The sequence below is a fragment of the Cinclus cinclus genome, chromosome 5 (genome assembly GCF_963662255.1).
Source record: "Cinclus cinclus chromosome 5, bCinCin1.1, whole genome shotgun sequence".
In the NCBI taxonomy this organism is placed as follows: Eukaryota; Metazoa; Chordata; class Aves; order Passeriformes; family Cinclidae; genus Cinclus; species Cinclus cinclus.
The window spans coordinates 31,771,372-31,789,268 of record NC_085050.1 but is presented as its reverse complement, the minus strand read 5'-3'; the positions used below and the strand labels follow the sequence as shown (position 1 = coordinate 31,789,268).

The 17,897-nt window shown below is 37.7% G+C and overlaps 1 protein-coding gene across 2 annotated transcripts in view; it reads left to right on the top strand.

The window, feature by feature from the left end:
• Positions 1-17,897, top strand: part of SNX25 (sorting nexin 25) — a 68,547-nt gene that overhangs the window by 27,753 nt on the left and 22,897 nt on the right. For both annotated transcript variants that reach the window (XM_062493578.1, XM_062493576.1), the window contains exons 5-7: positions 305-375; positions 9,989-10,170; positions 16,850-16,981. In XM_062493578.1, the coding sequence (XP_062349562.1) occupies positions 305-375; positions 9,989-10,170; positions 16,850-16,981 (385 nt within the window). The remainder of the gene's footprint in view (positions 1-304; positions 376-9,988; positions 10,171-16,849; positions 16,982-17,897) is intronic.

The following is a 17,897-nucleotide window of genomic DNA, read 5'->3' as shown; positions in this document are numbered from 1 at the left end:
ATATTGTGTTTACTGAATATTACCTGTTTGTGCAGTGCCATCAATTGAGAGAAGAGGGCAGTGTTACTGTTAGTTGAATGTTTCCTTTTTGTTTCAAGATAATGTTTTCCCTGCTCAGTGTGCACACTGCTCCTTAGGTTGCAGGTATACTGCACAATTAATCTGTTTCCAGGTGAGGAGAAAGTAGAAGTATTTTGATTTTTATTAATTCTTAAGTATACTGACATTGTAAAAAAATAATACCATGTTTTTTTTTCTTCTCCTCCCTCTCTTCACCCTTATTCCCTACTGTTTTTAAAATTAGGTATCAAATTGTAGTGGAAATAGTTCAGGCAACCACAATCAGCAATATTCCCCAAGTGAAGAGACAAAAAGGTAAGATTACATTTTTAAGTCACATCTGTTGTTTTCATTTTGTAAAGCTGTTTGAACTCCCACCATACGTATGCAATCAGTGTGTGGGGATTTTTTAGACAGATTTTAGGAATGTTATGCCTTTAGTATTTTGGTTCTGTTTCATATATCTGAATCTTCCAGAAGCTCACATGGTATGATTATCTCCCCACCCTATCTTCATCTAAGCTGATGGATCATGAGAAATGTATCATATCTATGGTGCATTTGTTTTCAGAACTTGCTGCAACTGGGATTTCTGACATTACAAATTCATATGCTGAGAATCACATTTCCCCTCTTTTTCATACAATCAGTTCTTCAAAATCTGTCTGTTCTCTTTCTGAAACCGAGAAGGAATGATACAGCATAATTTGTCAGTCTGACTTTATTTTGACTCTTTAATGTGTTATGTTTTTGAGTTGCAATAAAGAGTGCTCTTAAATCTTTCTGCAATGACTTGGCAATTGCTGCCTTTTTAAAAGCAGTGCACATTACAGTTGTCCTTACATTTATTACATATACTGCTTTTTATGGTTCTCAAAATATGTAGAAACTGAGGTATCTTCAGGAGGCGATCTTAATGGCAAAATTAAGGTAGTTGGTTAGGCCATTATACTTTAGTTGTATCAATGCATAATAAAAAGTCAACAAATAGTAAAATTAATTTCTTTATAAATAAATTTAAAAGATGTTAGGTTCTCATGTAATCTCTATATCTCTCTAGGTTAAAAAACATAAAATCCTTTTCTAGTTCCTTGTACCAGAAAGGAAGACTTTAAAAAGTAATGAAAAATGCAGAAACAGAAAATGAACACGATGTGGGGGTGGGGAAATTTTTGGCAATCTGAAGAGCTTGAGGTCTGTGCTCAAGTTTTGGAAAGTATAAGGCTGTCAACACCAATAATGCTTTTTTTTTATACTCTAAAATAGAGCTAAATGTCCATTCCAGCAGGGTATCTTGCCTGTATGAAACCAAGATAAAAGGAAAGTAGGCACTCGTTTTTATTCAAGTGTACATTATACAAATAGATACTAATATTTTTCAAATAAAAGCAAATTGAATGGAAAGCCATTTTCATAAAGTACTAAAATGAGAACAGGGAATTTAACTCTGAGAACACTATGAAAAATCAAATCTTGCTAAGCCTGTATTTCCATTTGTGCTACCAGTGGTCTTTTTGAGACAAAAATTGATTTGGGGAATATTTTTTATACAGTTTAGGTTCCTACATTTATTAATTATTATTTTTAATTATTTTAATTATTAATTTTAATTTTTAATATTTATATAACTATATTTTATTAATATTTAATATTTTAATATGCAATTTTAATATTTTAAAAATATTATTTATTTATTAATTAAGTATCCTCTATTTTGCTTCAGTTTATCTGCTTAAATATCTACTGCTCTAAGTCCTAAACAGGTGTGGTTTTTTTAAGCTGCAATTGTCTGGTACTGCAGAACAGATACAAAAATATTATAGAGCTGGTGGTATGTGGTAAAGTTGATTCCGCATTTTTATGGGCTCTTGATTTCTACCTGTGCTAAAGAATCCCTAAACAAAACTAACAGAAATTTCACTAGCTGGTGCACTGAAGTTTTGTATTATGATGTGGACTTTTAGTTTTGTTGTACTCCTATGGTCGTAACCTTGTATATCATTTAAGAGTTGATTACCACTGCTGTCTCTGTTAACCATTGGGACTAGTGGGGCTAACCTTTGGTTTATTAAATAGCCAGTGGTTATTTATGCACATTGTCTGAGGAAGGTGATGTATTTTTGCTTGACACATGTGAAACCGTATGCCAGCAGAGGCACGCAAATACAATCTTTTTATAGTTCACACAAATTTAGGGTAGATTTTTAATTTTAGTTATTCCATTCAGATTTTCATCTACCAAAAATTTTCAGGCTCTGTGTATGTACAATAAACTCTTAAGAGGGCTGTCAAAACTGTAGAGGGGTAAAATCTGGTTCTGAAGACTGTTTTGTGATTTATTTTTTCTAAAGGAGATGGAGGCATTTTACCTATTGTGATAATGAATCTAATTGTTCTTGAATTTTAAAAATAAATTAATTAGGGGAAAGTTAGAGGAAAAACTGTGGTACCCTCCTCAAAACAAACAAAAGCCAACAAAAAACTCAGCATAAAGATTGTTAAAGTCTTGCAGAACAGACTACCATGTTACTTAGCATCACAGTTTGATGTTTCCTTTTCTGGATGCTACAGTGTAATGCTACCCCTGGATTTAATGGTGAGGAACTAAATGTAAGCTTTATGGAAAATGAAAGTGTGTCTGCACAGTCTCATTCTGTAGCTCCTAGGGGCTATGGTTACCTGACCTTTCTACTATTTTATTTGTTGATACCCAAGTATGCATTTAATGTTGGTGCCCAGTAAGGTAGGAGAGGAAGGCTTGTTGCTCAGTAAGGACAGGGTTCTTTACAGTTTTTAACTAGTGCTGGTGCCACCTATTGGCAAAATATTTAGCTGTTAGGACGCTCTAATAAAATCAGAAAGTACTTCAAAGTGTTTCTAAACATCATTGTATTAAATCCTCTGTTGTTAAAACATGGCACGTTATAGGGTTTTTTCTTTCACTTAAATCTTCTGGCATATGATCATAAGAGAGCAAATGAAGACATACAAAAGCATCTGATTCATGTTAAGCAGTAAGTTTTGCATTTGACTCCCTGACAAGGAGACATTGTAGTCAAAGGTCTAAAATGTTGAGACACAAAGCAATGTGAGAGGTTTGCAGTATGATGCCGGTTGCGAGGGGATGATCAAATTTCTTTGGTCAGGAGAATTGCTTTTGGCCTTTGCTGAAGTTGATTAAGAAACATAACACAGCATTATTGTTTCCAGAGGCACAGCTAGTTTATTTTGGAGCAGTACAGGCCACTGTAAATAGAAGCTGTTACCTTGCATACTGACACTGCACTACTTCCCTCATTTACACTGGCACAAAAGCACAGAATCTGGTGTGTAGATGTATCTGCCTTGCTTCACTTCTCCAAAAGTGTCTTCATGTGTATCTTCTTCCAAAATGGTCATGATCACTCAAGCAGTGGCTGTAGGAGGCAGCCTGGTTTTGGTGGTAGTTTTGTTGTTGTTGGTTTTTTTTTTTTGTTGTTGTTGTTTAATTTTTGTTTGGTTTTTCTTCCTGTTGGTATTTTCAGATGGTACCCTTCCATACAGTCACATGCGCTGTGGTTAAAAGATTCACATCCTCCTAAACCTTTAGCTGTAAACAACTCTCCTCATCTTACTTTTATACAGGTTCATTCTAAATACTGAACCAATTAAAATTTAAGCTAGAATTTAAGTATTTTAGTTGTTGGTTTTTTTTTTTTTTTGTTTTTTTTTTTTTTTGCACCTAGCTTACCTGCTAAAGATTTTGAAGGACTCTAAATGCTTATCTGAAAATGTTTACTGCATTTGATATATTAAAGCAGTTTGTAAGAGGACAAATATCTGGATTGGGCATTATAGCATGAATGACAGATGATATGCAAGTTTCTAGAAGCAAGAGTAAATCTTAATTTTTGTAAAGAAAAGGTTTCAAAAACACCAACTGGGAAATAGCAACAAAAGTAAGTTGTTATCATAACTTGATATCTGCTGTAACGTGCATGGGAAGCTGCTTAAATACACTGATTCTAATTTGAACAGACACATTTTTGTTTCTTCTTATACTGATACTGCATTACAGGATCCTACCAGAATGTTAGCAAGGTTCTCTTTTACTAGCTGTTTTTTTAAACAAACCCAAAATATGCATGCACCTTGTCTTAGGGCAACACAGAGCAAATCTCTCAAGAGATATTTTTTTTTTTACAGGATTTTTTGTAAAGGGATTTGTTTGATTTGCCTTTTAATTTTCTATGCCCTCTACCTTACACATGACTTCACAGCCTGACTGGAAACCACCCTTGGATGACTGGATGGGGTTGTTTTTCAGACACCAGAGTGTAATTGACCCCAGGGCATCCCTGTTGAGAAAACTGCTCGTTTTCAAGCAGGGGTTGTGAGACGGATCGAATAAGCAGCCATTTCTGTGTGGAGAGATGTGCTGCGTTGCAGCAGCAGATTTCTCCTGCTGAGCCTTCCCACTGTCTAGATATTTGCTTTTATAAGCAAAGCTGAAAAGTGGCACAGAAACAGAACTGTCTGTGGGGCAGGCCTCAGGTGCCATGGTTCTGAAAGAGGCTTGAATGTTCAGCTGCAAAAAGGGCCTTTGACAAAAAAAAAAACCTGGGGCTGTGGGCTAGCTTAGTTATGTGGGTTGTGACGTGTGGGTTTTGCTAAGATGGTAATTTAAAGTGAAGTATAATGGATACTTGTGTGTTCCAGCAGGTTACAGAAGCCATGTAACTTAATTATGTCAAAACTGTATTATGATTCCTCCCCAGCCTTCATCCTCCACACAGGAATAAACATTCATATGCAATTATTTTTGCACAGTTTTCTGGCAAGGCTTAAAGAGCTGACATTATGCCTGCACGTCATGCTCAAGCAGTAAGTGTGGAGGGAATCCATTTATTTATACATTTGTTTTTATTTGTGATTTTCAAATCAGCTTTGTAGAGGAAACTTTTCTTTGTGCTCCTGAGACCCTTTGTGTCTGCTGGTGATGGTAATGCATCTTGTTCTCCTATGGTTTGGAGAGATGCTGATCAGTGGAAGAGGGAGGGAAGAGGCTGACTGATCAGCTGTGACCGAAGGGGGATGCAAGCACCTGCAGACAGAGGCTACCTGTGGTGGATGTTATTTTACTGTGTAGTGCATACTGACTCCCAGGCTCAGTTACTCAGGTAACTAAGTTACCTTACTGCCACTTGACTTTTTATTTTTCTCAGCTGTGGCTATGAGTAGGAGGCTGTGTTGTACTATGCATTGCTAATGATCAGCACCTAACTTGTCCATGGTCTCCCTGTAAGTCCCTTTTCCCACATCTGTTTGTAGCAGTGTTTTGGATTTAACACTGTTTTTACTTAATCTCTTGTCAGACTACAGGAGAGCTGGTTTTCCCTTTCCTTGGACCTTGGGCAGTAGAAGGGGAGTGTGTGCAGTTCTTAAAGGTTCTCATGCTCTCATAGAATTTAATAAATGCTTTTCCAGGCCTGCATAATCTTTAAAACTTGTAATTCAAGGTTTCTAAAATTTGGAGGAGGTCTGTAAAGACTTGTAAGTCATATGTAAAGTTCTAGTTACTACTTACACAAAAATGCTAAATCAGTGTTCACTACTTCAATACTAAGCATGGCATTTATGATGCCCTGTATGTGCTTAACCTCCTGGGTCTTGGAAAAAATCTTGCAAAAAAGTTTGTGATGGGCAGCATGTGTGTTGCTCCTTTGGTGACAGTTTGGGCTGGTCAGTGCTGTTGTACAGACAGCCAGGTGTCATGGATCTGTAGTTACTGAAGCTACAGAGGAACAAGAACTTGTATTTGCTGTTTTATTCATGCTTTTGCCATATATAACTGCAGGTAAAATGAGAAATCTCTGCTTTCTGCTGGTACTGAAAAGTGAGGGAAACAGATCATGCAGGTATAAAATACAATTTAAGTTTCTGCTTTAAGCAAATTTAAATTGTTTTTGTGTATCTTTCAGTGTGTTTAAGGGTAATAATGTGACATTTTTTGGCATGACAATTTGGAAGGCCCCATATTCTGACTTAAAAATGGATGATGTGAATATGTGCTTCAGTTAAATGTATTTAATAGATAAAAGCCTGCTCAAGTAGCAGAGCCACCATGGGGGGAAAGACAAAGGAGAGCAAATTAGGTGTGAGAAATTACTTTTCAGAAATTGTTTTGGTGGGCTCTAAGATAAGCTTCTGGGGTAGTAATTCTAGCTTAGCTCATATCAGGATAGTTATGAGTGATTTAGAAGATGTGGAAGCTTTATCAGAAATTACTGCAGATGTGCAAAAATGCATAGAATAAAATTTGCACAGGTAGCATAGCTTTGATTACTTGGTAAGTTTTAGCTCATTTGAACCATTTTTTAATGTTGTTTGGTGCAAATTGAATTATCTGCAACCGTGGATTGATGAGCAGAGTTTGAAATTCTGCTTTTGGTACTAATTGCTTTTAGTTGCCTTTGGGAGAGGTGCACAGTACCCTTTTGGGATTTGAAGTTCCTCCATGGCAGTGCTTGTCCTGTCAAAATTTCCCCAGATAAGGAGAATTATTTTGGAGGAAGTTAGTAAAAGAGACTTTGCTCCTTTGGAGATGGAGGCTCTGCTTGATTGCTGCTGGTAAACATGTATGCAGCTTGTGGGGAGAAAATCCCAAAGTAGCATATTTCTTGTGTTGCTGATGAGGAATGACTTCTGTTTTTAATAATATTTCTTTAGAAAAATACCCAAACTGCAAAGTTGTTACAAGTTAAAGAAAAATACTGTTCAAATGATGCTTTTTCCCCTCTTGCATTGTGGTGAAACGGTGCCTTAGTAGCATAAATCTACTTCTGTTCCATTTATTGAAGCTTGTTGGAGGGTGTGAGAATACATGCAGGCCTTTCCTTTTGTGCCTTTCTGATTTTGTTGGGTTTATGCAGTGATACCTGAATGTAATGAGCATCATCTTTCCTGATACTCAGAAATGGGAAAAATTACTCTGAATTCTGTCTCAGTATTTTGGTGATTGTGGAATCAGACAAGAATAGATTAAAAAGAGATGTCTTTATAAATTGAAATATCATTTTGATAGTGCTTAATAAGACAAAAGCAGAACAGTTTAGATCTGAAAATCTCGAAAATTGCAAAAGCAGATTAGGGTTTGGAGAAAACCAATGATCCAGCTAACCTTCGCAATTTGAGCTGAAAATGCTCCTCCTGATTTCTGCTGTCTTTATCTTTCATAATTTGGAAGAGGGGAGTGATGCTGTGTTAGTGTTAGTCCACACTTCCATGCTGACTTTCCTGCACAGTAGCACGTTAGCCACATTCTGTGCTGCTCTGCTTTTCATCAGCCTCTTGTTTATTTGTGAAGGACGTCAATGCCAGGCTTTCATGGTGACTAGTCCTGTTTGTCCATGGAGCAGAAACAGGCTGACAGCGTAATCTTTGTAATAACTGCCCTGAGTGATGCTTGGGTGGAGTGGCTCCTTTCGGGTATGAAGAGCTGAGGTAAATGTTTTTGAAGGATCTCTGTTAAGATGGGAAATGATCACTGGAAATGGTAGGCTCATTAATCTCTCCTGGAGGCTTGCTGCAGTTACAGGATGATAAGATTTCAAGTAAAGTAAACATGTGTGCTTTGAAAAAGACTTCTAGAATGCCTTGTTTCCATTGAGAAGGGTACTTTTCTTTTAAGAAGGCTGAATGATCATTGCATTGTTCTGTTTGTGGGTTTTCACAAGTGTGGGATTTCAAGTATGCATTTTGAGCCCAAAGCATTTAAACTATTGAAAGAATTGATAACTTCTGAAAAATCATCTTAGAGTCAGGTGCAGCAGGGAAAAGGTTGGGGTTCAATCTTGACTTTAAACTTCTGTTCCTGTATTTGTAATAGCTGTAAATGTTTTGATTTGGAGGAGAGCATTGTTTTGTCCTTAAGGTATTTTCCTTTTCTCTCATTAATACTGGTACCTCTGTTTAGGGAATTGAAACACTAAATTAAATGCTCTGTTAACTTCCCTGTGGAGATAACATGCCAGGAAAACAGATGGCTTTTTTTTTTTTTTTCTTGGGAGTAAAATAATTTTATCATTTGCTTCAGTGAGTATCATTTCTTTAGTTCACTATTATGTGGCAGTTCAGATGCAAATGATACTCATCCTTTAAAATACTAAGAGCATTTGTATCAGGAGGCATCCCTACCAATATAAATCAAGTGAGATTAAAAGTATGGGCAAAGATAATGGCCGAATATCTGGGTTCAGCTATGTGTAGAACTTCAGGGAGTTTCATATACCTTGAGTTGTCCTTCAGTATGTGAAAGACAAAACTTAGAGTTGCATGCAATACTTACATGTGGCTTTGAGGGGGAAATAGAAGGGTAAAAACAGCTGTAAAAGGAGAAGATGCCATAACGTATTAGAAACTTGTTAAAAACAGGGATTTCAAATAATTTGAGAGATTTCCTTTTTGCTGTATGTGCATTCACAAACTTAACCATGTAGTTGTTTCTTAACAGCAGCAGTGAAAATCGAATGCCGTTTTTATCAACATGATTTTGCTATTTAATATTTTGAAAACGTAGTAGAATAGATCTTTACTGTTTGTCCCTCAGCAATCAGATAATCCAGAGCCACGTAAAAGCCAAGTACTTTGCTGCTGAGTAGTGGCTGCAGCCCAAAGAAGCATGAGCAAGAGGAAAATAAAATCAGTGTATAAATGTGAGTCAGTTGCATCCTGCAGATATTAAACATTATTTCCACACAGTAGGGTTTTATATCTGCTTTATCTGCTGCTTCTTTTTTTAGACCCTGGTAATTAGCTGAAGAGGATGGAATGTAGACTACACCAACATTGCACTGGCTGTTACTAAGTCTTATTCAGCTGACGGTCATCTTCACATTACTTTTTAAGAGTACTGTGCAGTCTTGGCAGGGCATTATAAGATTTTTTTTTTGTTTTTCTTAGTCATCTGACCATTTTGAGTGAACTTTGGTCAGTTGTCTGGAGGGGATATGCTGTTCACATCAGGCACAAGAAGTTTGGTTTGCAATTGAGATGTGTGGGAATGTGTCATGCTGGGCTGAGGTGAAGAGAACCCAGTCCCTTGTGACTCCAGGCAATCAGTGCTGTGTTCAGTAAGGTAAATAGGCCATCAGCTCCATGTGTTATCATGTGCCATGGCTGTTAGTAATTTCCTTAATGCCATCTGATAAATGTACATCCTCTAGAAATCTTTGGCTGTGTCTTTCAACAAACTATAAAAAGAGAGCTAGAGGGGTCAGGTTTTGCTATCCTTTGAACAAGGCTTTTTTTTTTTCCTCAACTTTTTTGTGCAAACCCTTGTGTTATCATTGTAGAATGTTTCAAAATCATCATTCTGTTTCAAGTACAAACTTGCTAGTATCTGTACTGATGAGCATAGTTGTTTCATGAATGACAGATGCTTTGATCAGACAGATCACAGAAGCAGTGATACAATATTTTCATGTCCTAAACTACTGTCTCTGATTTGCTTTTCACAGAAGCAGTGGTAACATTGATGTTTTCCTGTTGCAAAATACTGTGTTTGATTTGCCTTTCATAGAGGCAGTGATATTTTCCTGTTGTAAAATATTGTCTCTGATTTGCCTTTCACAAAGGCAGTGGCACAATGATGCTTTCCTGTTGTAAAATATTGTCTCTGATTTGCCTTTCACAAAGGCAGTGGCACAATGATGCTTTCCTGTTGTAAAATATTGTCTCTGATTTGCCTTTCACAAAGGCAGTGGCACAATGATGCTTTCCTGTTGTAAAATATTGTCTCTGATTTGCCTTTCACAAAGGCAGTGGCACAATGATGCTTTCCTGTTGTAAAATATTGTCTCTGATTTGCCTTTCACAAAGGCAGTGGCACAATGATGCTTTCCTGTTGTAAAATACTGTCTCTGATTTGCTTTATTGTTAGATTCAAAAGGAAAAGAAACTGCAGCAATGAAAGCTGACCTACTAAGGGCTCGCAATGTGAAGAGGTATATTAATCAGCTGACAGTGGCAAAGAAGCAATGTGAGAAGAGAATAAGGCTCCTGGGAGGGCCTGCTTATGATCAGCAGGAAGATGGCATTTCTGATGAAGGCGATGGCCCTCCAAGTCAGAAGGTATAAATTGCATTGTCTGAAGGCCTTTCTAAATGTGTTACCACTGGATCGTGTTACCTCACTGTGGTCAATCCCTCCCTTCCCCAAGAGTCAAGTATAAATTAATTGGTGCATGGTTTCATGGTTTTTTTACCTTGGGAAAAGATTACTGAAGCACTTGGAAAGACCCATTGATTGCTCAGCTTGGAATATTGCACAGGGTGAAAACTTCATTAAGGGTTGTATGGCTTGTAAGCACGTGTGATTTTTCAGACATACCACCTGTAGGGAGTTAATAAGGACATGATAGCAGCTTTTGTGAAAGTAGCAACTTGCTTTCAAGTAAAAGACTGCCGGTGTATGTTTTTGGCCCTCATTATATTTAATTTAGGAAATAAGTGTGGATTTTGAAAATACTGAATTATTCAAAAGTAAACACTTGTGAAAGACAATTGACAAAACTCAGGGCAATTGTGCAGAAAAACTCTGATAAAGCTGCTGTGACTGAATGCTGGTTTTCAATACCACTGTAGCCTGGAATTAGAAGTAATTATTGTTGTGTTGGCCAGCATCTACAAAAATAAAATGACTACTTAGCCTTGCAAATCTTTAAAAAATTTAGTGACTTCTTTTGTAATCTACTCTATTCCCTTTGGGCAAAGCACAGTAGCTGATGTATTCAAATGTGAAAAGATAGATTTTACGTTTTTCATGTAGGTATGAGATAGCTTATCTCTTCATGTAGGGATCTTTAATTTTCATTTATCCTTATAATAATTGTAACCTAGTATCGTGTTAGAAAAAGTAGAATAATGTAGAAATAATTCCTTCTTGTATTTTGTTTTTCTTGAGTAAGATCTGAAACACAATGGTTCCCTACTCCCCACTAGTCCTTCAAACATGATTTCAGATGGTGTATCATAGATTGTGCCAAGAAGGTCCTGTTGTTCTCTTTCCTGAAGCTGGGTGTAGCAAGCGGTGTCAAGGAGAAAAAGAGAGACGGGAGCATGTGGCACCACAGCATGAGCCAGTGATGCCACTTTTGATGCCTGCTGAGACATTATGAACTTTTCTGGATAGATACAAGGGGACATAAGATTGTCCAAGAATGGAGTCTGTAGTGAAGATGCACTGTGTAGGGGCATGGATTGGTCAGGAATAGAAATAAAATATAATATTATAATTGAAATAAAATTAATTCTTGAAGCTGATGTTGCATATTTCATAAACCAATGTTTTTTTTTTTTTAGTGAGAGCTGCTGACCTGGGGTTATATCCTGCAAATATGCCAATGAGCAGCTCAATATTAAGTTAATGGTACTTTTAATAGCAATAATGACTTTTTGCACAGGCATTTGTTGTGGTGATGGTGTAAACAGTGGCATCTGAGGCAGTTTTGCTTCTGAGCTCTTGATGTTACTGTGATGAAGCCCTAGAACTCCTCTAAAGTCATGTCAGTGTGAAAAATAGGAAAACTGTTTCTCCCTTCTCTTGTCCCTGATTCTGCATTGCCAGGAAAGAAGCTGTGGGAGGCTGTTTGAGAGATGGAGGCCATGCTGTCCCCTTTTGAGCACAGAAAAACGCCCAAGGCTTGGCTGAGGAAGCAGTCTTTCTTCACTGTTGCTTCTTTCCATCCTCTTCTGGCACTGTGGTAGCTGCAGTCTGGGTTCTCATTTTAAGGCAGTTGGTGTTATTTTGGATGTTGGCCCGTCCTATTTGGGCAGTGTTGACTGGATGCTCAGGCTCTTTTCAAAGCAAAAGAGAAAGGCATTGTTTGGGATTTAGTAGATGAGACACATTAGTAGGTTGCAGCTGGTGGCCCTTAGACTCCTTGGAGTATAGTTGTGACAGCTTTTCTGTTAAGGTAGCATCTAAACTGCAGAGCTAGCTTTTGTAGAAGAAACTGCATTTTTGCCTTCCTTTCTTCAACTTCCATGAAATGGGTCAGAAATGGGCATTTACTAATGGTGTTTTGAATAAATATTTTATCTGAGTGTAGTGAGAAGCTTGAATACATTATTAACTTTGGGAAATTTTTGGTAGTAGTTGAACAAGGAGTTGACTAGTGAATTAAACTTGTATTTTGATTTCACTTATCCATCATATAGAAAGCTTTTTCTTGACTGCAGTAGTAGGGAAGTAATGGCATTGCAGGTAAAAAGTCTTATGTATGTTCTAATTATGGGCTTATATATGGAGATGGATTATTTGGAGCTGTCAGTGTTCTGTTTGATTAGGCAGTCTTGTGATGCATTTGATTTTGTACCTGTTTCACTCACCTAATTTTCCTAAATCCAGGTTCACTAGGGAAATCCTAAATATGTGAATTATAATCAAATACTTATAAACAAACAGACAAACTACAGTTGCTCTCTGAATCTGAATTCTGTCGTTATCTCTGGTCCTTATTTAAACTCTGCCCAAGTTGTTAGGTTTGTTTTTGGAGAAAATGCAGTCTGAGTAAGTGTAATATATAAAGCATCTCTTTATAGTCAGTGCTGTTTTAGTCCTTTTCCTTAGAAACTGTGCCTGCACAGTGCTGCAGTAATTAGTTGAATTCTTGTCTGTGAATTCATTCACTATGAATATTCAGTGAATGATTTTTTTCCTTTGTTGTGCTGGGCACAACTACCACACCATCTTGTCTGTGAGATTTGACATAGTCACAGCATCTTCTTAGTGGAGCTGTTTTGTGGATTGTGGTTTCTAGGAGGGGGTCTGCGGATCTGACCCTTAACTAGCTGTGAAATAGCAAGAAAACCATCCGAGTGTATTTTGAAGTGGAACAAGCTCATGTTCATAATCCATCTAATAAGGACCAAGATGAAACTCCTGCAGAAGATCTTACTTCCACTGCATCTGTGGATAGATGTTGATTTGACTGGTGACTTACCAGATTTTCACAGTGGTTTCTGAGCTTCAGACTGTAAGATTATGTAATGTCAGAATACATTATGGTACAGAATCTGGGAATATTAAGAAACAAGCTACACTGTTGTCACCCTATTACTAGGAGATGGGTTTTCTTATGACAGAAGTATGTTTGTGAACATGTGAGTCTCAAGGAAGAGACTTTTACATTACTGTATGTACAGCAAAATACTCAGGTACCCTATGTGGTCAGTATATACTTCCCAATACTTAAATAATTATTGCATTTTGTTCACATTACTGTGACAGAGACAGTCTTCTGATGACTTGCCTCTTTTTAAAGCATAACAAGATAAATGCATGCTTTAATTTTAGTCAATATATGGAAAACTTTAGTTAAGGTTTTTTTTTAAATGTATCTTGGAAAAAGATATTTATCAGTATTGATTTTTACATTCCACTTATTCCCAGCTTCTACAAATTAAAAAAAAAAAAAAAATCCAAAGCAGCAACTGGAAGTTTGGCGGGTCTGATTGTATGCTGTTTTCCCAGCAGAAAACTTCCTCTCATGACATAAATGCTGTTCATCCCAACCATCTACAGTGCTATTACCAGCTTTATTTGGAATATTCATTATAGGTCAATGTGGTTGTAGTGAATGGGAATCTGGTGTGTTGCAGAGAAATACTGTACAGTGCATCTAATCTGTGCCTGGTGCCTATGCAGACCTAAATTACCTAGTTGTTCTATGTTCCTGTCCAGAGAGAGGCTGTGACTATCTTTAGGGATTTAACAAGACCAAGTCTGTCCTCTGTAGGGTCAGGGGCAAGTCTCTTCTGTGGGCACATGCTAGGGATGCTGGTTGAAGCACCCCACTTAAGAAAATAAATAGAAAAATCTAACTCTTTCCTAGTCGTAGGCAGAGCCTGTGACTAGCTGTGATATAAGTTACATTCCTGTTGAAGCAGGGAATTGATATGGCAACACTAAAGCTTCTGGTTTTTCCAAACCCGGAAGCTGCTCTTGAGTTAACGGGATTTGAAGGGTTGCTCTGGAGGCTCATAATTCTAAGATTATATCTGCTAACTGGATATTAGATTTGAGGGTGTACACATGCCCTAATGCCTGTGTATGTGCCAACATAGCTTAGTGTTTTGTGCTCTAATCCATGGTGATACTGAATCATAAAATGATCTTTTGCTGAGGATTACAAATTACTGCAGAACTACTTCTTTAAATCATAAAAAGAAGGAAGATCGACAGAATAGTTCAATGCCAAAAAGGACTGTTGTGGTTTCACCCCAGACACCAGCCAAGCCCCACACAGCCAGTTGCTCAGTCCCCTACCAGCAGGACTGGGGAGAGGATCAGAAGGGTAAAAGCCAGAAAAGTCATGGGTTGAGATAAAGACAGTTTAATCAGGGAAGCAAAAGCCATACACACAAAGATAAAGCTAAACAGGGAGTGAATTCACTGCATCCCATGGGCAGGCAGGTGTTCAGCCATCCCCAGGAGAGCAGGGCCCCATCACACCCAACAGTGACTTGAGAGGACAAAGCCATCACTCCAAACGTCCCCTGCTTTACATACTGAGCATGATGCTGTACGGTCTGGAATATCCCTTTGGTCAGCTGGGGTCACCTGTCCTGGCTGTGTCTCCTCCCAGTCTCCCATACAACCCCAGTCTGCTCTCCAGTGGCAGTACCAAAAGCAGAAAAGGCCTTGGCATCTTGCAAAAACAAAAGCATCTCTATGTTACCAGGCTTGTGTTTAGCATAAATCTAAAACATAGCCCCTGCCAGCCTCTTACAAAAGTTAACTCTACCACGGAGAAAACCAGCACACATGCATTTTATGATTTTTCACCTCAAAACTTAAACCATCTTTTGTCTATCATTTGTTGGCATTGCAGCTGAAGTATGTTTTTAGTATAGCACTGGTAACATATTTAATAAAAAAATTCCAGGATAGTCCAGATTTAAAGGAAAAAAATGAAGAAAATGTTTAGGAGGTCTCATTTCTGCAAGAGAATAAGCTTTTCTGCCTGTTAATTTATTTGTTTTAGTTTGCAAGGTGTCTGTTAGGAGATTTTATTGAACACTGTTGCTAGGCACCAGTGCTTTGATTACTATGGGGCACTGCTGCAATGGGCCCTTTGTTAGGTGGGAGAGATGGCTGCACTTGCTTTGCTCCCTGCAGCAGCACTTAGCCCCAGTTACTTCTGAGAGGGGTTTGTTTGTTACCCTCCTTGCTGGCAGCTGGAGTGGGTGTATCTTGGATAATAGGAACGTAAAGAGCAAGGTGACCTCTTGTACAAGAAGTGACAGCATGTGCACACAGTTGTGATTTACTAACTCTGCTATTATGTACAGAGCTGACAGTCCCTGAGATGGGGAGAACATCTGTTCAAGTGGCTGGAAGACTCTCTTACACTTGTTTTTCATATCATTGTCCTTGGTAACGTGATTGAATGGAAAATACGATGATGCACAGTAATGAGGCTAAATCACAGGCTGGCCTATAAATTGCCATGTCTGTGTTGATATTTTTGACATCCTGATCCCCATTTCTGTATTAAGCTTAGCTTGAAAAAGGTACTCTATGCTTTTCAGTGAGGTTTACGGAGTGAGCTTTGAAAGGCAGATGTTCATATATCTAAATAGTTTTAAAGCTAAGAGCAAAGTCATATCCAGAAGATATTGGTATGGTAAAGGATAAAGAGAAGAATGGCGCATGACGGTCACAGGGCAACTTTAAAGATGTAAATGAGTATTTCAAAGCAGACAAATATAATTTACTTAAACACTGCCCAAAATTTGAGGGAGCTGTTTCAGACAAAGCATAGAAAACTGCAGTAGTTAAAGAACCGTGTTTAGCTTGGTTTGTGAAGGCACTGATTTTGTGCCAGTAATTGTGTATGTGTCCATGTAGGTGGTTTCCTCACATGTAGCTTGAGACAAGGAAACTAATTTTTCTACATGTAATTTGGTTGTAGAGTTTCACAGGTACTAGGTTTAGAAAAAAACATGTGGTCTTCCCAGAGAGGGAGGTATTCTGATGCTGACTAGAATTGTATTATTATTCTTAATTTGTTTTCAGGTGTTTGTCTCAAAGAAAAGGCCTGGATTCACAAAAACAGTAGAGGATAAGGAAGTATTAATGACTTTTTAATGCAACTTCATAATGGCTGCAGCATCTGCATGGGTACAGGAAGTCTGTGTTTAATTTCCTTTACTGCTTGATGTACACCCTCCTCATTTAGGAAAAGTTCTGACCATCATATCACAGAACATACTCATTCCTGACTGCATTTCTGATAGATGTTTTTCAATAACAGAAGGAACTGGCCACTAAAATGCCCTAGCAGCCAAGGTATTCCATCTTTCTCTGTGTCTCTGGGAATAACTGAGATGCATCTCAAAGCTCTGTGGGCTGTGATGTAGAAACTGCTAGTGTTTGAAACAAGTAAAGAACAGATAATTTAGCTTTCAGCTTGGCTCCTCTGCTTTGCAGGAACATTGGAAGTTAAATTTTTGACAGTAGCATTTCATGAGTTACATGAAATGCCATCTTAGTCCTTTGAAATGTATCCTGATCGGAAAGTGGAGGTATTTACTATCTGATAGAAGCACAGATGAATTTATCTTCTAAGTACTTAAAGCACCTTTTTTTTTTTTTTTAAATGAAGCAAAAGTATTACTGTAGGAGGTCTGTGTAGTTGAATCTAGGACACATTTGTGGGATGCATAGTGAAATTATTTTCCTTGTAAGGAAAGGACTTAGAATTAGGCATTTTTCCAGTTTTTATTCTTAGTTTTCCCTTCTTCAGATTCTTCAGTTTGAAGAAATTTTGGCCAACCCTTCATACCGAGAGCACTTCCGGATCTACATGGAGAGGATGGACAAGATGGCTTTGATCAGCCTTTGGGAGTCTGTGGAGAATCTGAAGAATGCTAACAAGGTGGAAGGAATTGCAAGCCTAGATGGCTTCGTACACTGATGACGCTGTTTGTTGTGATCTTGATGTTAGAAAATGCCTTTATGTTTTTAAAATGCCAGTAGCATAGGATGGGTTCTAAGGAATTTGTTGGTTTTTTTAACTGCTTCATGTCAGTATTTGAGGATAACATTGCAATTAAAATTTGTGGGCTGTTTTGATGGTCATTTATTGTTGGTTAGTGTAACAACATCTATTAAAATGAATACTTTATATGCAAAAGGAATACAATTATTTCCCTCCTCCACCAGAGAAAAAACATGCAGTAAAACATGCAGGCTTTAGTTGTATCAGTTCATGTGAAACCTAGAAGCACTTTCCAGTTGGATAGTCTGTACATATGCTTCTCATTTTGCCAATTACAGGTAGCCCATTCAATCCAAGACAATGAAATTGTGTGAATATATGTTCTAAAAATCTTTTTGGAGGAGAGGTGTTGCTTTGAAAGACCTTTCCCTAATTTGTAGCAGCTAAGTTTTTTTCCGGGAATGCCACACTACTGACAGAGAGAAGAGACAATGTTACATTGTAATTTTGGCTAATATACCTTAGGAATTAGAACTGTGAAACAAAGATTGGGAATATCACTTAAAATTGCAACAAGTACGCTGAAGCAATGGTGCAGAGGAGAAATTTGTACAGGGCAGATTTGCTGTTTGTGACCAAGGTAGTGGATTTTTGGGGGAAGCAATTACAACTTCAGGATTCACATTAGCATGAAATACAGATTTCATTATTGATTGCCAGTTAGTTTTTGTTCACTGTAATTTTATTGCTCTTATTCCAGTCAGTTGGAAAATATAAAGCATCCTATAATCAGAGAGAGAAGCTGTAGAGTATGAGTAGTGAACCATTAATACAACCTGAAGAAATGACTGCC